At 41.2% G+C, this 17,717-nt stretch overlaps 1 protein-coding gene across 5 annotated transcripts in view; it reads right to left on the bottom strand.

The window, feature by feature from the left end:
• LOC122811806 (calcitonin gene-related peptide type 1 receptor-like) overlaps window positions 1-17,717 on the bottom strand; it is a 1,193,346-nt gene that overhangs the window by 48,584 nt on the left and 1,127,045 nt on the right. For all 5 annotated transcript variants that reach the window (XM_044083884.1, XM_044083886.1, XM_044083888.1 and 2 more), the window contains exon 12: window positions 9,121-9,162. In XM_044083884.1, coding sequence (XP_043939819.1) covers window positions 9,121-9,162 — 42 coding nt within the window. The remainder of the gene's footprint in view (window positions 1-9,120; window positions 9,163-17,717) is intronic.

Below are 17,717 nucleotides of genomic sequence, written 5' to 3'. Positions count from 1 at the left end.
CCTTGGAGTTGGTATATAGAAGTTGGGGTGGGATGGGGCTTGACCCCACATGGGTGGTGCAGGGGGACTTGCTACTCCTGCAAAAAGAAGTTTAAGGAGAAGAGTGATTTTCCAGATTCGCTCTTCTCCAGTTATCTTTTTTTTTTTGGCATTTTGGCATTCTGCATTTCAAGTGCCAACATTTCAACAGGGAACCATTCTGGACAAGGATGTGAAATTCACCTAGATAGCAGAGCAAAGAGAATCACAAGTGGTGAATCTTCATATCTACATTGAGAACACATAAGCTGAACTGTGAGTGGAAAGACCCGATTATAATTATTTGCAGTATATTGAGCTTTAGCTGCCCTGATGTACTACTAGTTACAGGAAAAAAGAATCTTTTGGAATGTGAAGTGATTATAGCTTTGACACATGTAACACAATAATGCTAACTCACAGAGAGAGGGCTGCTACACACAAAAAATAAATGTAACTGAAGAATTGTACAGTCATTAATGCTGTTTTCACTTCTTGATGATGTTCTGTTGTGACGCACACTAGCTGCTGTTAATGCTCTAATGCAAGAATAGAGCTTAACATTGCTGAAGAACCTTAAAAAAACTTTTAAGCACCTTTCTTGGTGCTTAACAAAGCTATCTTTTACCCCAAAGTCAAAGTTTAAACACAGCAAACCATGTACTACATTATAATTTTTATTAACGTTATTAATAAAAAAAAAGTTGAAAATCCAGATCCTTGTATAAATAAGTCAGTTTTTCTCTATATCTTCAGGAGTACCTTTCATAAGCGAAAATGGATGTGCTGCTAAGAATGACCTTTCTTTTGAAATGACTGGTATTTGTGTGTCCTGCTTGCTCTGAATATCACTCATCTCTGGCTGCATTTTATTTTGATTTGAAGCAATTCATTTAAGTTTTGATCAGCTTTATTTTGTATCTTATTCTAGTATTACATTTGTTTTGTTTAAGTTTTCTGTTCTGTTGGAGTTTTAAGAGTTCTTGGCTAGGGTTAATTTAAAAAGTTACCAAGGAATTCCTGTGCAAACTGTGAATACCAGCAGTTAATTAGTGGGGGTAGCAGGGAAACAGCATTGCTCTTTTATTTAGAAATATTTTTATTTAGCTTTTGAGTTGTCCACCCCTACTACAAATCTAATTTTGAACACTCCTCCCAGTCCCATCTAATCAGCTCATTCTACTAAGCAGAGAGAGATCATTTGGGAAGGCCCACCCCCTTAGTTTCTCAACCTAGAATTATCTTGTTTCCTACCTTCACACTTAACCTACAAAAATGCACTTTATTCATCTGCTTTTACTGTGTTTGTGTTTCTTCCTACTTTATTACTGTATTTTGCTTTTGCTGCTTGTTCTTAAAGTATTCAATTGCATTTATTCTGCTGCATTTATTATTGTTTGTTAGTAGCCTGATTAAATTGTAACTGTTATTCCAAGCCTGTTGGTTTAAGCACTTAGGCTTCAGGCCAGTTGTTTTATATTAGGAAGGTTTGTGGTCAGAGGGCGGCCACGGTGGTGCAGCGGTTAGCGTTGCCGCCTCACAGCAAGAGGCTCTCCTGTTCAATCCTTGGCTGGGGTGCCTTCTGTGCGGAGTCTGCATGTCCTCCCTGTGGTCGCGTGGGTTTCCTCCCACATCCCAAAGACATGCTGCAAGTGGATTGGACACTTTAAATTGGCCCTACGTGTGAGTGCATGCATGTGTGTGCCTTCCATGGAAGGTAGGGCATCGGGCTGGCAACTGAACATCGTAAAACTCCACTGCCAATCATGAGCAGACAGGTGATCCACTGTGGCGACCCTTAACTGGGAAAAGCCGAACGAAGAAGAAGACTCCTGTGGCATGAGAGATAGCTTGCATCATTCTAAGTTGGGAATTGCTGGTTGAAGGCTTATTGTGTCTGTTATTCTAAACGTGTCTTAGTTGTGGTTTAAGCACTTGGGCTTCAGGCCAGTTATTTTACATTAAGAAGGTTTGTGGTCTGCACTCTTGTTTGAGGACAGGGTAGATTCTGCCCTTCTGAGCTGGGAATTGCTGGTTGAAGTCACAAACCAGTACATCTGGTACTGAGAAGGTTGTGTCTGCAAACACTACAAACACCACACCTGTACCACCACCCATACCTGCACAACACACTTCTACATATGTAGAATTTCTCAACAAAAACATATCTAGACAAAGGAGATCTCCGAAGCAAAAACACACATGCACATCACAACCAAAAGCACCAAGCATGACACATAGTACATACACCTGTGTCTCACAGCCTCTAAGGCCCAGCCATAAACCCAACATACTAGTCATAGGAGACTCTATCGCGAGACACACAGATGTGCCCCTCACCAGGCTACACAAATAGAAAGTCATGGTAAGTTGCTTGTCAGGTGCTAGAATCCACCATATCATGCATGCAGTCAAGTCTCTTAACAAGTACTGTTATGACTCTGTCACAGTCCATGTTGGTGTGAATGACTTGAGACATACCTCTCTGGAATATTTGAAGACAGACATGATTGAGCTCGCTGAATATGTGTCCCAGGCAGGTATGTCCCTAGCCTTAAGCAGTATCCTGCCATCACCCAGAATGATGCCTCAATGTAAAAAGAAAATGATTGACTTTAACAGTTGGCTTCGTTTTTGGTGTCATTCCAAGGGGATCCAGTATTTTACAGCCTGGGAGGACATGATGGACAGACTATGATGCTTTACCAGAGATGGCCTTCATCTGTCTCACCTGGTCTTCAGGCTTCTGGCAAAAGCTGTTGCTTCCCCCATAGCGCCTTTCTTAGGCAAAGTCATGAGCACAAAATTACCAACATGAAAAATCTTCTGAACAAAATTTAAAGATCATGCTACTAAATGCTAGGAGTCTTAGCATGAAACTGCACTTATTGCAAGCATTCTTTGCCCTGGAGGATGCTGACATTTGTGCAGTTTCAAAGCTGCGGAGAGCACCCCAGCCTTACCAGGTTACTCATCCTACCACACTTTCAGACCCCATATGAAGGGCTACAAAACCAAAGGCGGTGGAGTTTCAATATTTATCAGACATACACACCTCCAGGCTGGTCAAATGGCATGACACACAGGAGACACTCTAAGTGCAGTTAACTGTTGACAAAACACCTATTCAAATCATAGCTAGCTACAGACCTCCAGCCATGACTCAGGATACCCATTCCACCTATCTGGACTTACTTGAATCTATCAAGATTCAACCCTCTACCCTGATCCTGGGTGACTTTAACTACCCAACCATAGAGTGGAAGACGGAAGACCTATTCTAGCCAAAACATGAATGCCCAGAGATTCCTAGACTTCATCAATGCCAATACATTGGATCAGCTGGTTGACACCCCCATGAGAGGTGAAAATATCCTGGACCTGCTACTAACCAACAGGAGTAGCCACTGTAGCACCCATACACTGTCATCCTCCTTGATTAATCTGACCATAAAGTGATCACTTTCAAAGTAACCATCTCCCCTGACCCCTCACTTGTCAGGGTCAAACAAAAAAACTTTTCCAAAGCTGACTACAATCTCCTGAGGGCAGGTATAAGCAGGTTCACAGCCACCATCCCTTCAGTTGGATTTAGCACTAATGTCCAACCCTACATCAAAAAACTGTATGAGCACCTACATAGCTGTATGGACTCAGCAATACCTGACAGGACCAAATCATCTTCCTCAAGGAAGAGTAAACCCATCTGGTGGACAGCATCAATAAATAAGATCTGTAATAAAAGGAAGAAATTGATGTCCAGGACCAAGAAGGAACAGGTGCCAAGTTGGAAGCAATCTCTCCTTTGTCTGAACATGTACATAAGGTCACTGGTGAAATCCTCTAAGGTTAACTTTGAGTCCAAATTGGCCACATCCACTAAGAGGAATCACAAGGCCTTCTTCACATATGTCTGCAATCTGAAAGGTAACACCCAAATCTGCTTTGAACTGGTGGTCAATCACTCCACATACACAAAACGCTGTAGATATAGCTAACCTGCTGGCAGACAGGTTCAGCGAAAAGATCACTACCCTGTCCCCCATCAGTAAACCAAGGCATCCTCATCACCAGGGAGCAGGTGTTTAATGACCTCTCAAAGGCAAAACGTACAGTCTCCATGGGACTCGACAACGTCCCTGGCTGTGTCCTACATGAACTCAGGCATCAGCTCTCAGCTCCATTAGGTACCTTGTTCAACCAAAGCCTGAGCACCGGCTTCATCCCAGCCGAATGGAGGACAGCCACCATCATCCCTCTACACAGAGGTGGAGCATCCACTGACCCAGGCAGTTATAGGCCCATCAGCCTAACTAGCTTGATCTGCAAGGCCATGGAATGCATTATTGTGGACCTTATAAACAAGGACATCGGCAACCTCCAAATGCTTGAGCCCACACAGTTTGGTTTTGTCAATGGGAGATCATGCCTGTTAAACCTGGTCAAATTCTTTGAAACAGTCACCATAGCCGTGGACGAGGGGAAGATGATGCACATCACTTACCTTGACCTAGCCAAAGCCTTTCACACTATTCCCCACTCGGGCATAATAGATAAACTCTCCCAGCTAGGCATCCACCCATATGTTACTAGATGGGTAGCTAAGTGACTCAGTGATAGAACCCAGTCAAAATAGGGGAAGCCAACTCTTGTAGTAGACCTGTAACAAGTGGTGTACCCCAAGGATCAGTCTTGGGGCCTCTACTGTTTGGGATATACTTTTTGGAGGTGCATGCCAAAACCAGTGGCCTTTGGCTGACCAAGTTTGCAGAAGACTGCAAGTTGGGTGTTGTCTTAAATTTCCCTAGTGATGTGAACATCCTCCAGGTGGGCCTTCCCAAACTAATGACTGTTGCCAGAAGCATGGCAAAATGAATGCCAAGAAATGCATAATTATCCTCTTTGAGGAAAATGGAGTCCCCACTAGTTATCACATTAATAACAATGTACTAAGCATGCAGTCAGTCATGAGCGACTTGGGCACCCAGGTTGATAGCAACCTGTCTTTTGACTACTACGTTGCCTCCATTATATGGAAGGCTTTCTACATGGCCCACCTCATAAGTAAGGATACTTCATCCAGGAACAAGGAGGTCATAACATACCTTTACTCCTCTCTCTTCAGACCCATTATTGTGTACAATGCCCCCTTCGGCATGTACCTTGCCAAGCACATGCAGCTGGAGAGACCACAGAGGTTCTGACCAGGAACTTTCCTATACAGCTAAGCTAAAAGCCCTGTCCCTATACTTAGTCTTGTACAGACTGCTGAGAGATGACCTGTGTCTGGCATACAAAGCCATCTCAGACCCAGCCTTGATGGAGTTACTGCATATCCGTAAGTCCAACTCCACTCGCGCAACCTGCGCACAAGGCCTCAACCTTGTCTGTGACATTAATAGAACTTGTTGGCAGGATAGATTTGTGTCCCAAAGACTCTCCCATATATGGAATGGACTCCCTCTCCATGTCAAGCAGGGTACCTCTCTAGCCCTCTTTAACAGGAACATGGACGACTGGATGGAAAACAGAAAATATACCCCTGAGATCCCACCTGTGTCCCTGCTGGTCAGGGGAAACAGGTGCTGACTTTGTGGGAACATGGGCATAATTCTTGGCTAGGGTTATAAGGGCCTCCAGGCCAATAGCCTATTATCATCCTATAAACTGAGGCAGCTTAACTCATTCTGAGAGAGCATGTGGTTGACGTATTTTAGGAAAACACATTTCCATAGCCCTTCCTGTTTCAGTGAGATTTCCTGTCCTAACCTGACCTAGTTATTTCACATCCACCCATTTGTATCATTCTTATCAACTTTGATAGTACTGGACTTTCCATCAAACCTTGTTCATGCATAAGACTAAGTCATACCCTTAGTAAGCTTCTGGGAAAGACTTAAACAATAAAACTGCTTTCCTTAAAATTTTGTTTACCGGCTTTAATCTGCCAGCTTAATTCTCTTTCAACTAGATTTCAGCCTCATACTATAGGATAAATTTTACCTCTTGGGATTCTAACAGTGGTGGAGTTACTCCTCCAAAAGTTCTGTCTACTTTATATAACAAAGTACTCGGTCTCCTAATTGTTTTGAAATAATCTATATGCTCAGTATATGTCATAATTACTACTACCAACTTTTGTGCTTTCTATTCTAATTGTATATTTCTAATTTTCCATTGATTACATACCATCAGTTTTGTTTTAGGGGTATTTCAGGAATATCATGTGTCTTCATAAACTGTCCTAGACAGTCTCTCTTCTCTACTTCTTCTGTGATGTGGTCAATAGCAGTATGTCATTGGTGAATCCTACCAGGAGGCATAAGACTTTTTTTTTTAATTTTGGGACATCTTTACTGATTTAAAATAATTTGTTAGATATAATTTCAGTGTATATTATAAATAGCTGTAGTATAAATATACCATTGTGTAATGGATTTGTTTACAACCTTCCTTTGTGATCTTAAACTGAATTTCCATAGACAAGTATACAACTGATATTACATTTATTAGATTTCTTATGAAAGCTTTTTTTTCCTAATCTGGTCTACAGTATGGCTCTATTCAAACTAACAAATGGCATATGATAACGAGATCCAGAGTTTGGCCATGTACACTGGTGCATACCTCAACTAAATGTTGAAATAAAAACATGCATCTTATGTTGAACTATTAGGAAATTAAGCAAATCAAGCTCAGTACTAGCTTAAAGATATTCTTTTACTTACTTACTGTAAGATCATTGATGGACACATTTCTAAGAACAGGTCTGCACATTTTTTTGGATTACCATAAGTATCCTTTTTATGAATGGGGGTGATTAAACCACCTAACCAAAGTGATGGCTTTTCAGAATTCCAGTCAGAGAGCTAAAAATTAGATACTGAAACATCCCTAATGGCAGAGGGACTTGGAGGACTTAGGCTGCATTTTGTTGGGTTTCTCCGGATAATTTTTGTGTTTGTTTTTTAACCTCAAGTATGTGGTTTCATTGATGGATTGATAGTGTTAGTACAAGAAAGTGTGACTTAGTCTTATATAGAGAATTGAAAATGAACGGCAACAATATCCATGCCTAACACAGGTACTTGGCTAGTTTGACTGGGGGAGCTAGTGCTGAAAAATAGTCAGTAACAATGAATGTTGCAAGTATAATGGAATTAGTGGATTTTTTGTAAAAAAAAACATATAATATATACATATAGGTATACCTAAAATGACTGAAACAACATAACATTGACAGTAAAACGACTGAGAGAATAAGACTGAAAAGTAATAAGACTGACACTGAGAAAGATTGACAGAACTGAGCTTATGTTAGGGAGGGGTTTATGCATTTTCCCTACTGCTGTGTGACCTCAGAGTTGGTATATGTAAGTAGCAGGGAGGGGTGGGGGTACAAGCCCCCCTGGAAAAACATTGAAAAATGTGTTTCACTGTTGTCAGATTTTTCAGTGGTTTTCTATGAGCTTAGATTTTGTTACATTTTTTCAGTGTTTTTGCAGGGTGGCAAACCCCCATGCATCACTACCTCCCTGTTAATAAACTGTATAATGTCTATGGCCTGTGTAAGGGGTCCATGGCACTGCAGATTAGGACATAATATATCTGTGATTATACAACGACCCCCCCCCATTAATATTCAAAAACGTGCACGCTGATTGGTCAACGTACATGTTGTAAATCAGAGTTATAGTAATGGAAAAAGGTCCGGTTGCCCGGACATTTTCCATTACTATAACTCTTTTTTTACAGCAACGGAGAACGCAAGATCTCTGCTGCTTCACACTGTCTCGCTATGTTAAACGAGTTTAACATAGCGAGGCAGCTTTAAAAAAAACAACGGAGATTCTCCCTTGCTTTTTTTAAAGCTGTCTCGCTATGTTAAACTCCTTTAACATAGCAAGACAGTGTGTAAAAAGCAACGGAGATCTTGCTTTTTCTGTTGCTTTTTTCAAAACTGTCTCGCTATGTTAAATGGGTTTAACATACTGAGACTGCTTTAAAAAAAGCAACAGAGGTTCTCCGTTGCTTTTTTTAAAGCTGTCTCGCTATGTTAAACCCATTTAACACAGCGAAACAGTTTGTAAAAAGCAACGGAGATCTTGCTTTCTCCGTTGCTTTTGCCCACAACTCTGATGTACTGCGTATGTATATGCATGCACAGTAAATCAGAACTGCCGCAGAATACCAGACAGCTGCGGAAGGGCAGCAAGGAGGCATTATACAATGCCATTATTTAAGAAAAGTAATTATTTTTTTTCTTAAATAATGGCATTGTATAATAGCAGTAACCCACTTCTGGGTGTGGGTAATGCTGGATTTACCCACGGTTGGCTTTGTTTGGCCACTCGGGCTTCGCCCTCGTGACCAAACCACACCAACCATGGGTAAATCCAGCATTACCCACACCCAGGCATGGGATATTGCTATAATCATGCTCAGAGCAATTTTAGCTTTTTACTCATTTTGCAGCTTCCCTGAGCAAAGAATAACATATTGATGAATTCCTCCTTGTGTGGTTAAATTGCTTAGCAGTATATACTATGCATGAAGGAGAGTGTTGGTGCGGGATGGAGTGTCCAATGCACATCTGAGACTTCATTTCCTTTTCTGCAAATGATGTTTACACCATTTATCAATAAAAAGACGGTAACGGAAGTTATGTTTTGACTGACTATCTACTTTGAGAACAGAGGAAACTTTGCTCAAGGAAAAAAAGAAGTTAAAATAGTTATTAACTGCCTCCTCACTTTAGATACATAGCAGACTTATAAATTAATAAATGGAATAGGAATGCACTTTGTTTCTCACTCTGAATGGTCTACCTCTCCTGCTGCCAGCTGCTTATTATTTTTAAACTTATTTTTTCAGGTGGGATGTGCTCCCACACCCACATTTACAGGTTTCACCACCGCACCTTGTACTTTTAAATATATCACCTCTGAGGTTATTGTAACTCAGGGAAGGGGCAAATCACAGACCTTATTTTCCAAGTTATGGTCATTTTCAGTTTTGGGCATTGAAATTATGATAGCTACATTACAATGTTTTACATAAGACGAAAACACATTACAAAACAGAATAAAAGTGTATATTTACCTCCCCATTAAAGAAGCAGAATATTGTTGAAACTAAAAGTCCCTGAAAAACAAAATAAGAAATGTTGTTAAATCATGGAAAAGTAAATAAATAAATAAGCATTTAAATGCAGATTTTTAAGTACTTAAAGATTGTGTGTTACAATGTCCTTCTCTTCTTCACAGCAAAGGTATGCAATTTTTACAAATTTTGTTTTAGGATTTTACCACATGGCACATAATTAAATGCTACACTAATACAGCAGATAAAGTACTACAGTTCTGTATACATATATATTACATCTGAAAGGATGCAGTCTGTGAAAGTGTTTGAGCAAAGAAGGGAAGTACAGCTGCATGAGGATACACACTGTGTTTAGTAAATATTTGAGGATGACTCTGATTATAGCACTATTCATAATATATGATTCACTGCTGATGGTTGTGATATGGGTTGAGTTCTTGGCAGTTAACATTGTACTGTATGAGCCTGCACAGCTCTTCTTTATTTAGGTCCAAAGTAGAGCAGGAGCCCAATATAAAAATAAACATTAATTGCTGCCTTTTGTGCTCTTAGGAGTGAAATTTGAGACACCTGTGTAAGATCACGCTGAGTTCAGCCAAAATGGTAAAAGTTGAAAGTTTTTAAGTAACTCCTGCTTTTAGTTGAAAAATAGGCAATGAAAATCAATGAGGCCATGAAGCCATGGATGCAAAGATGCTTCTACTTACTCCAAAGGCTGTATATCATTGGAGTTAGCATATTTAAAGATGCAAGGGCAAGGGACACTTTTTTGTGCGTTTCTCTTAAAGTCGACACTCTGTTCTGTCAGCTTAACATATTCCTTGATTCATGGTACAGTGTTTCCTGATTTGTGTTTTGACTATGTATCTGTGAAATGTAAGATAAACATTCATCCACTCATTCTCCGGTGCCTGCTTTCTTCAGTTCAGGGTCATTGGGAGCTGGAGCCTATTCTGGCACTCAGTGGGCACCAGGCAGAAAAACTAATCCTGCACAAGAGGCACATACCCATTTATACATCAAACAGATACCTATGGTTAGTTTAAAACTGCATTGATGGTCAGATGTTGCAGGAAACTGGCATACCTTGGAGTAAGCTGCAGGAACAGAGGGAGGACATGCAGACTCCATGCAGAAGGCAGCGTAGGCCAGAGACCAGAGAGGAAACCAGAGAGCCAAATGCTGTCAGACAACAATGTATATATATATATATATATATATATAAACACAATGCATGTCAAGCTATATACATGTCACAGCTATGCATAGCTAATAGCAATTGTCAGTAACTTGAAAGGTTTAGCATTACAACAAAATCCAAATTCTCATCAACAAAGGAATGAAAAAAGTTATTACAAAACTAAAGAAAATATACAGCTATGAAAGCTACTTGTTAAGCATACAACAATAAAAAAAATGCCTGAACCTCCTTGTGTTCTGACTGTGCTTCTCAAACATTTTGGAGATATAGAGTATATTTTAGGCTGGAATGCCTTCTGTGTGGAGTCTGCATGTCCTCCCCGCGGTCGAGTGGCCTCCGAAAGACATGTGTGAATGGGCGTGCCTTCGCTGAAGGTTGGGCGTCGGGCTGGCAACTCGGCACCGTAAAAAAATCGACTGCCAATCATTAGCGGACAGGAGTTCCGTTGTGGCGACCCCTAACCGGGAAAAGCCAAAAAGACAAATAACAACAAGAGTATATTTTAGTGCATTTATTAAAACTGTATTTGCCTTAATATTGCTACAACTCAAGTGCTTTGGGTTGCACTGCATCTGAATTGTTTTATTGTGTTTTACCTGCTTTTCTGTATACATAGACTTTTCTGTATATGTAGACTAGCTACTTATTCTACTGTATTACTGCCTCTTAAATCGTTTTTCAGTTGTGCACTTGCCTTGTTTCATTTAAAAAGTTTTAAATTGCTAATTTTGTAGAGTTTTAATTGCATTTACTATTTAGGGCTACACACTCAAGTTTGTTAGCCTTTTCTGTGTTTATTTACAGTATCATTGCATTGTTTAGCCTGTTTGAACCAAAAAAAAAAATACTATCTTGTTTGCTCGTTTCCTGCCTTTCCTAGCTAGTATAGTCCAGATCACAGGCTTTGCTGTTTTCAGGACTTTATTTTCTGTGTTCAGAGCTATCCAGACCTTACTGTGGTAGAGGGAAGTCCTACTGCTTACCAGTGGGAGTGGTGAGCATTGTACTGCCTATCTAACACTAGAGGAGTGGTTTCCAACTCTGAAATTGTAATTTTATTAGCCATTTTGGGCTGATTTCTACCCCTTTCAACTTTCTGGCTTAAAAATGCATGTGTTTGTGCATTTTTCACATCGTGCAGCACCGCGGGGCTACGGTTAAACTATTCTAGGTGCCAGAAAGTCTGCTGTTCAAATTTTCCCTTAGAACTAGCTGGTTTCTCAGTAGTAGCACTAAAATCTCAACCCCTGTGACTAGCTCTTGCTCTAGAACCTGCTGGAAAACACTAGGAAGCCTTAAACTGATACAAACACTCAACTCTCCTTGTTAATAAGGAGAAATTAATTGTAGGCACTAAACAGCCTATAATTGCAAAGTACCTTGCAAAGGTAAGGGAAAACAGCTCTTGTACTTTACAAAAAAAGCACCTAAACAGGCATGTCCAAGGGACAGCTTCTTGTGATTTCTCCTGTCCACCTGGTGAATCTGGGCATACTGGGGCAATGCAGCAACTGCCTCATGTACACAGACAAGCCTCTCCTCCTACCACCGAACACTACAACCTGTGAGAGATGCACTTACATAGCCAAACTGGAAGCAAAGCTCTCTCCAGCCAAGATTGTGCTAGACACTCAAGAGGAGAAGGTTAAGACCTGCACTACACCTCAAGCAACACATAGCCCTTCAAAACCCACACCATCAACACCCACACATAGCAACACTAAACCCACATATGCGGAGGCCCTTAACATTAACCTCCCCAAGCAACAAGGACCTCCAAAGCTGAAACGCAAACAAACACCAGTCACAACCAAAGTGACACATAGCTCACAACACCAGTGTGCCATCCAACAACAGCCCCTAAGGCAAGACAACGTACCCAACACTTTAGTCATAGCGGACTCTATAGTCAAGCACACTGATGTCCCACTCACCAGGCTGAGCAAGGAGAAAATTACAGTCAGGTGCCAGGATCCGCCACATAACGCATCCACTCAAGTTGCTCCACAACAAGTACAAATACGACTCTGTCATTGTCCATGTTGGAGTGAATGATTTGAGACATACCTCCCTGGACTACGTGAAAAGAGACATGGAAGAGCTCTCAGATCATGTGGCCCAGGCAGGTATGACCCTAGCCCTGAGTAGCATCCTGCCTTCACCCAGATTGATACCACAGTATAAGGACAAAATGATTGACTTCAACAATTGGCTAAGCTTCTGGTGTCATTCAAAGGGGATCCAGTATCTGTCTGCCTGGGACGACATGATCGACAAACCATGATGCTTTGCCTGAGATGGTCTGCACCTGTCACCCCTGGGATTCAGGTTACTGACTAAAACTCTTGTCACCCCTATAGTGCCTTTTTTAGGCAAGGTTCAAAGGACAAAACCACCACTGTAACAGATACAAGCATGCAAAATCTGAAGGTAATGCTAGAAGTCTAAACCTCAAAATGCACTCTGTTGAGGCACTCCTTAAAATGAAGAACATCGATATCTGTGCAGTAACTGAGACCTGGTTCAAGACTCCAGAGAGCACCCCTGCAATACCAGGCTACAACTCTTACCACACGTTTCGGCCACCAAACCCAGACCAAAACACTAAAGGACCAAAACACTAAAGGTGGAGGAGTGTCCATATTCACCAAGGATATTCATACCTCCAGGCTAGTTGCCCAACACAATGCATCTGAAATTCTCCAGGTGCAACTAACACTAGGTAAGACTGCAATCCAAATTGTAGCTTGCTACAGATCCCCCACCATGCCCCAAGATTCTCACTACACCTTTCTAAACATACTTGAAAATATTAAGATACAACCAAACACCCTAATACTGGGTGATTTCAACTACCCTGCCTTCCCTTACTATGGAACAGGGTCCCGATCTACATAAGACAGAGCCCCTCACTATCACTCTTCAAGAGGAACCTTGATGAGTGGATGGGTAACAGAAAGTTCACACCGGGGATCACACCAACAGCAATACTAGATAGGGGCCAAAGGTACTAGCTGCTAGTACAAGGGTCTAGGGAACTACTAAAGGGGCGGTGAATACCGCACAACATGGCTGGGCTAATATATGCCTTCGGGCAGATAGCCCAGTACCAACCTATGAACCTATGAACCTATTAACTGGGAAAACTACTCTGGTACCAACAACTTTTCCCAACGGTTCTTGGAATCTTGGAACCTATGAACCTAAAACTTAATAAAAAACTTCTCCAAAGCCAACTTCTTGCTACTTAAGTCAGAAGTGACAAACTTCATGACACCCATGCAGACGGGAGCTGAAAGTTCGACTGCTGAATCCTACAATAAGGCATTGTACAAGCACATCCATTTGTGCATGAATTGTGCCATGATCCACAAACAAAAGACACAAGCCGATGAAAGAACACAAAACTGAAAACTGGTTGCAGGAAGAAAGGCACCAAACACAAAATGTAAGAACAAGCAGTTTAATCCAAAATGAAGCACTTTTCGTCACAGTAAATACTGTGACTTCTTCAGATAAAAACAACATTGAGAGCATGCCCTTAAGTAGTCAGTGAGCAGTAGTTAATTAGTTAGGTAATTAACCAGTATTAGTTGATCAGTTCATTTCATTCTTCTTGACAACAAATTGAAAGCTAATACTCATTAAAACTACAGTTTCTAAAGACTACAAAAGTGTCACAAACACATTTAGACACACCCACATGCTAAACTCAAACCCTAACCCTACAGAAGAAACAATACTAAATGTTCTTATATACCATAAAATATCTACAAAGGTTTTTGTACTTTATAAGTATTAAATATCTAAAATCCTAAAATGACATGGTAAACCCATGTTCGTTCCTACTATTGTTGATTTTTAAGATCTTATGTACAATTAATACATACTTTACATATATTCTATATGTAAAACACTATCTAGTAAGGCTTTTTAATTTCAGAATACATACAATAGAGCATCTTTCATTTAAACCTGGATACTACCCTGCATTGGTGTTCAACTGCCATATTAATTCTAAATGTTCTAACTCCAGTGAAACTGGACCCCCCGTATTATTAGGTGCAATTTGGTCTATTGCCCTGAACAAAGTCTATTGCTTGTTCTTATGTTTTGTGTTTGGTGCCTTCCTTCCTGCAACCAGTTTTCAGTTTCATGAATTGTGCCATCCCAAATAGAACCAAGATGCTCTCCTCCAAAAAAAGGAAACCAATCTGGTGGTCCCCTGCCATAAACAAACTATACAACAGAAGGAAGAAACTGTTGCAGAAAAGAGGAAAATCCCAGGATGCAAAAAACTCCCTTACCAGTCTCAGTAAGAAGCTGAGATCCCTCATAAAATCATGCAAAGCTGGTTATGAAAATAAAATTGCCAAAGATTCCAAAGACAACCACAAGGCATTCTATAGTTATGTCAAGAATCTAAATGGCAATGCTCAGATCTGCTCAGAGCTACAATAGAATGGCATTAAATATATTGATCCCAAGGATATTGCCAATATCCTGGCGGATTGATTTAGTGCCAACTTCACCCCCCTCTCACCCCGTAAAGGGCCCATCTCAATACCAAAAGACTGCCAAATTCCGGTAATCACAGCCACACATGTAGAAACCGCACTCTCCAAAGCTAAGAATACAGCATCCATGGGACCAGATGACCTCCCGAGCGGTGTACTACATGAACTACAAAATGAACTGGCACCTCACCTAAGTGTCATGTTTAATCATAGCCTCACCTCAGACTTCATGCCCACTGAGTGGTGCACAGCTGCAGTTATTCCACTCCACAAGGGGGGATCCACCTTGGATCCCAGGAACTACCGTCCCATTAGTCTGACGAGCCTGATCTGCAAGGGCATGGAACGCTTTGTCACGAAACTTATAAACAAAGACATTGGCAACCTTCAAACACTGGACTCCACCCAGTTTGGGTTCGTAAAGGGCCAGTCTTGTCTCCTGAACGTAATTGACATTTTCAAATCAGTCTCCAGAGTTGTGGACGAGGGTAAGACAGGCCATACAGCCTATCTGCACTTCTCCAAGGCCTTTAACACCATCCCCCACTCTGAAATCATAGATAAACTTACTAAGCTGGGCATAAATCCCTACATCACTTGATGGGTTGCCAACTGACTTACTGACAGAACCCAGACTGTAAAAGTAGCCAACTCCAAATCCAGCTCCAGACAAGTGAAGTGGAGTACCTCAGGGTTCAGTGCTGGGACCGCTCTTGTTGGGCATGTACTTCTCTGAAGTACAGGCCAACACTAAGGGACTCTGGCTAACAAAGTTCGCAGATGACTGCAAACTGGGAGCCATTATTGAATCCCCAAATGATGTGGATATTCTACAAAAGGGTCTTACAGAAACAGATACTTGATGCCAGAGCCATGGGCTCAAGCTTAACGCCAAGAAATGTATAGTTATCCCCTTTGGGAAAAAACATGTACCCATGAATTACCACATAGGTGGCAGTACACTAAACACTGAAAGTGTGATGAGAGACTTAGGGACACTGGTGGACAGTGGTCTAACCTTCGATAACCACATCGCCACAACAGTCAGGAAATCCTTCTATGTGGCACACCTCATCACTAAGGGCTTTTCATCCAGAAAAAAGGAGGTCATTGTCCCACTGTACTCATCCCTCGTTAGACCCATTATAGAATACAACACCCCATTTAGTATGTATCCCTCAAGACATCTGCAACAACTGGAAAGGCTGCAGAAATGCCTCACTAAAAGAATCACAGGGCTAAAGCAGATGCCCTACGCTGACCGCCTTAAAAAACTCCAGCTATACTCTTGTCGCGTATCGTCTACTCAGAGGTGATCTTTGCTTAACATACAAGGCCATGTCAAACCCAGAGCTGTTGGACATGCTCCACTTAAAGAAATCCCAATCCCTCAGAGCCACACGCTCCAGGGATCTAAACCTTGTCATCACAATGAAAAAAACATGCTGGAGGGATAGGTTCCTGACCCAGACACTCCCCATACTCTGGAATAGACTCTCCATACATGTCAAGCAGAGCGCCTTCTTGGCCCTCTTCAGAAGGAACCTTGATTGGATGGTAGATAGGAAATTCACCCCGGGGATTATGTCAGTCGCCCTGCTTTCTTAATAAACATTTGTATTACTGCTAGACAGGGGTCCAGGGAAGTAAATATTGTGGGCAGAAATATCTGGGGAATTGTTTGGCTAGGCTTGTATAGGCCCTAGGGCCGATAACCTAGTACTAACCTATGAACCTATGTATAAGAACACTTAAAGAGAAGCACTGTGTAGACGTACTCACATTCAGGAAAAGAAACTAGTGGGTTGGTTTGGCAGGAGTACTAAGAAAGCAGCTCCATAGGTACGCACTTATGATTCCTTTAAAAAGGCAGTAGAAACCGCTATGTACTGTGTAAGCACTGACATGTATATGTTTAAAGCATATTCAGTACATGCTTTAGATGCTCCTTACACAGGAGAAGGTACAGAAAATTATTAAAGTCAATTTATACCGTGACAGTATTTAGAAAGGGTACACATTGTTTTCCTTAAATAATGCTATTATATTATAGCAATTACTTGTGCTTGGCAGTGGGTAATGCAGGATTTATCAATGGCTGGCTTTATCTGATCACTCCTGATCAGACTGCACCAACCATGGCTAAATGCCACAGCCAAATGTGACTTATTGCTAAAATATAAAAGAAAACTTTACTCCTACTTGATGAAGATGTAACTTTACTGAGAGGTGCCCGAAGAGGGCCGCTTGTACTTTCTGTGTTGCTGGTACGCATTCAAGGGATTCTGTGTAATTGATACTTTTTGTTTTTCTTTTTGTGTTGGCTACTGCTTATAAAACGTGTTTTGGGTGGATCGGTAAAAAGTAATTTCTAGAGTGCTGAGCAGTGAACGGTGGTCCAGTGGTGTAGTAGTTAGTGTTGTTGCCTCATGGTGCTTGGTTATATGGTACAGTTTGTAGTTGGGGTGCCTTCTGTATGGTGTCTGGACATCCTTCCTGTGTCTTTATAAGTTTTTGCTAGGTGCTATGGATTCCTCCCACATCTCAGAGACATGTCATAAGTTAAATGACATTCTTCCAAAATTTCTTATAGTTGTATGTGCTATGTGAGTGTGAATGTGTCCACGAACTACTGGTGTGGCCTCTAGCTCCCCCTTTGAAGCAGAATTGGATTAAGTGGGTAATTAGAAAATGGAAGAAAGGGGAGTGAGCAAGTGAGTAATTTGACTGACTGGCTGAAATATCTGCTTCACAAGTACAGTCCTAGTTTTGCCTTTATTTTCCATCTCTTTTAGTGTAATCACCCTCAGGTTAGCCAAATAAGTGCCTCAAGGGAAATCAACCACCTTTTGACTTTGTTTTAACATCTTTGGGGG

This window comes from Protopterus annectens, chromosome 9.part0 (assembly GCF_019279795.1).
Source record: "Protopterus annectens isolate FY-2018-M chromosome 9.part0, PAN1.0, whole genome shotgun sequence".
Taxonomy (NCBI): domain Eukaryota; kingdom Metazoa; phylum Chordata; order Ceratodontiformes; family Protopteridae; genus Protopterus; species Protopterus annectens.
The sequence above is the reverse complement of the archived record's forward strand: the minus strand, read 5'-3'. Positions and strand labels throughout refer to the sequence as shown.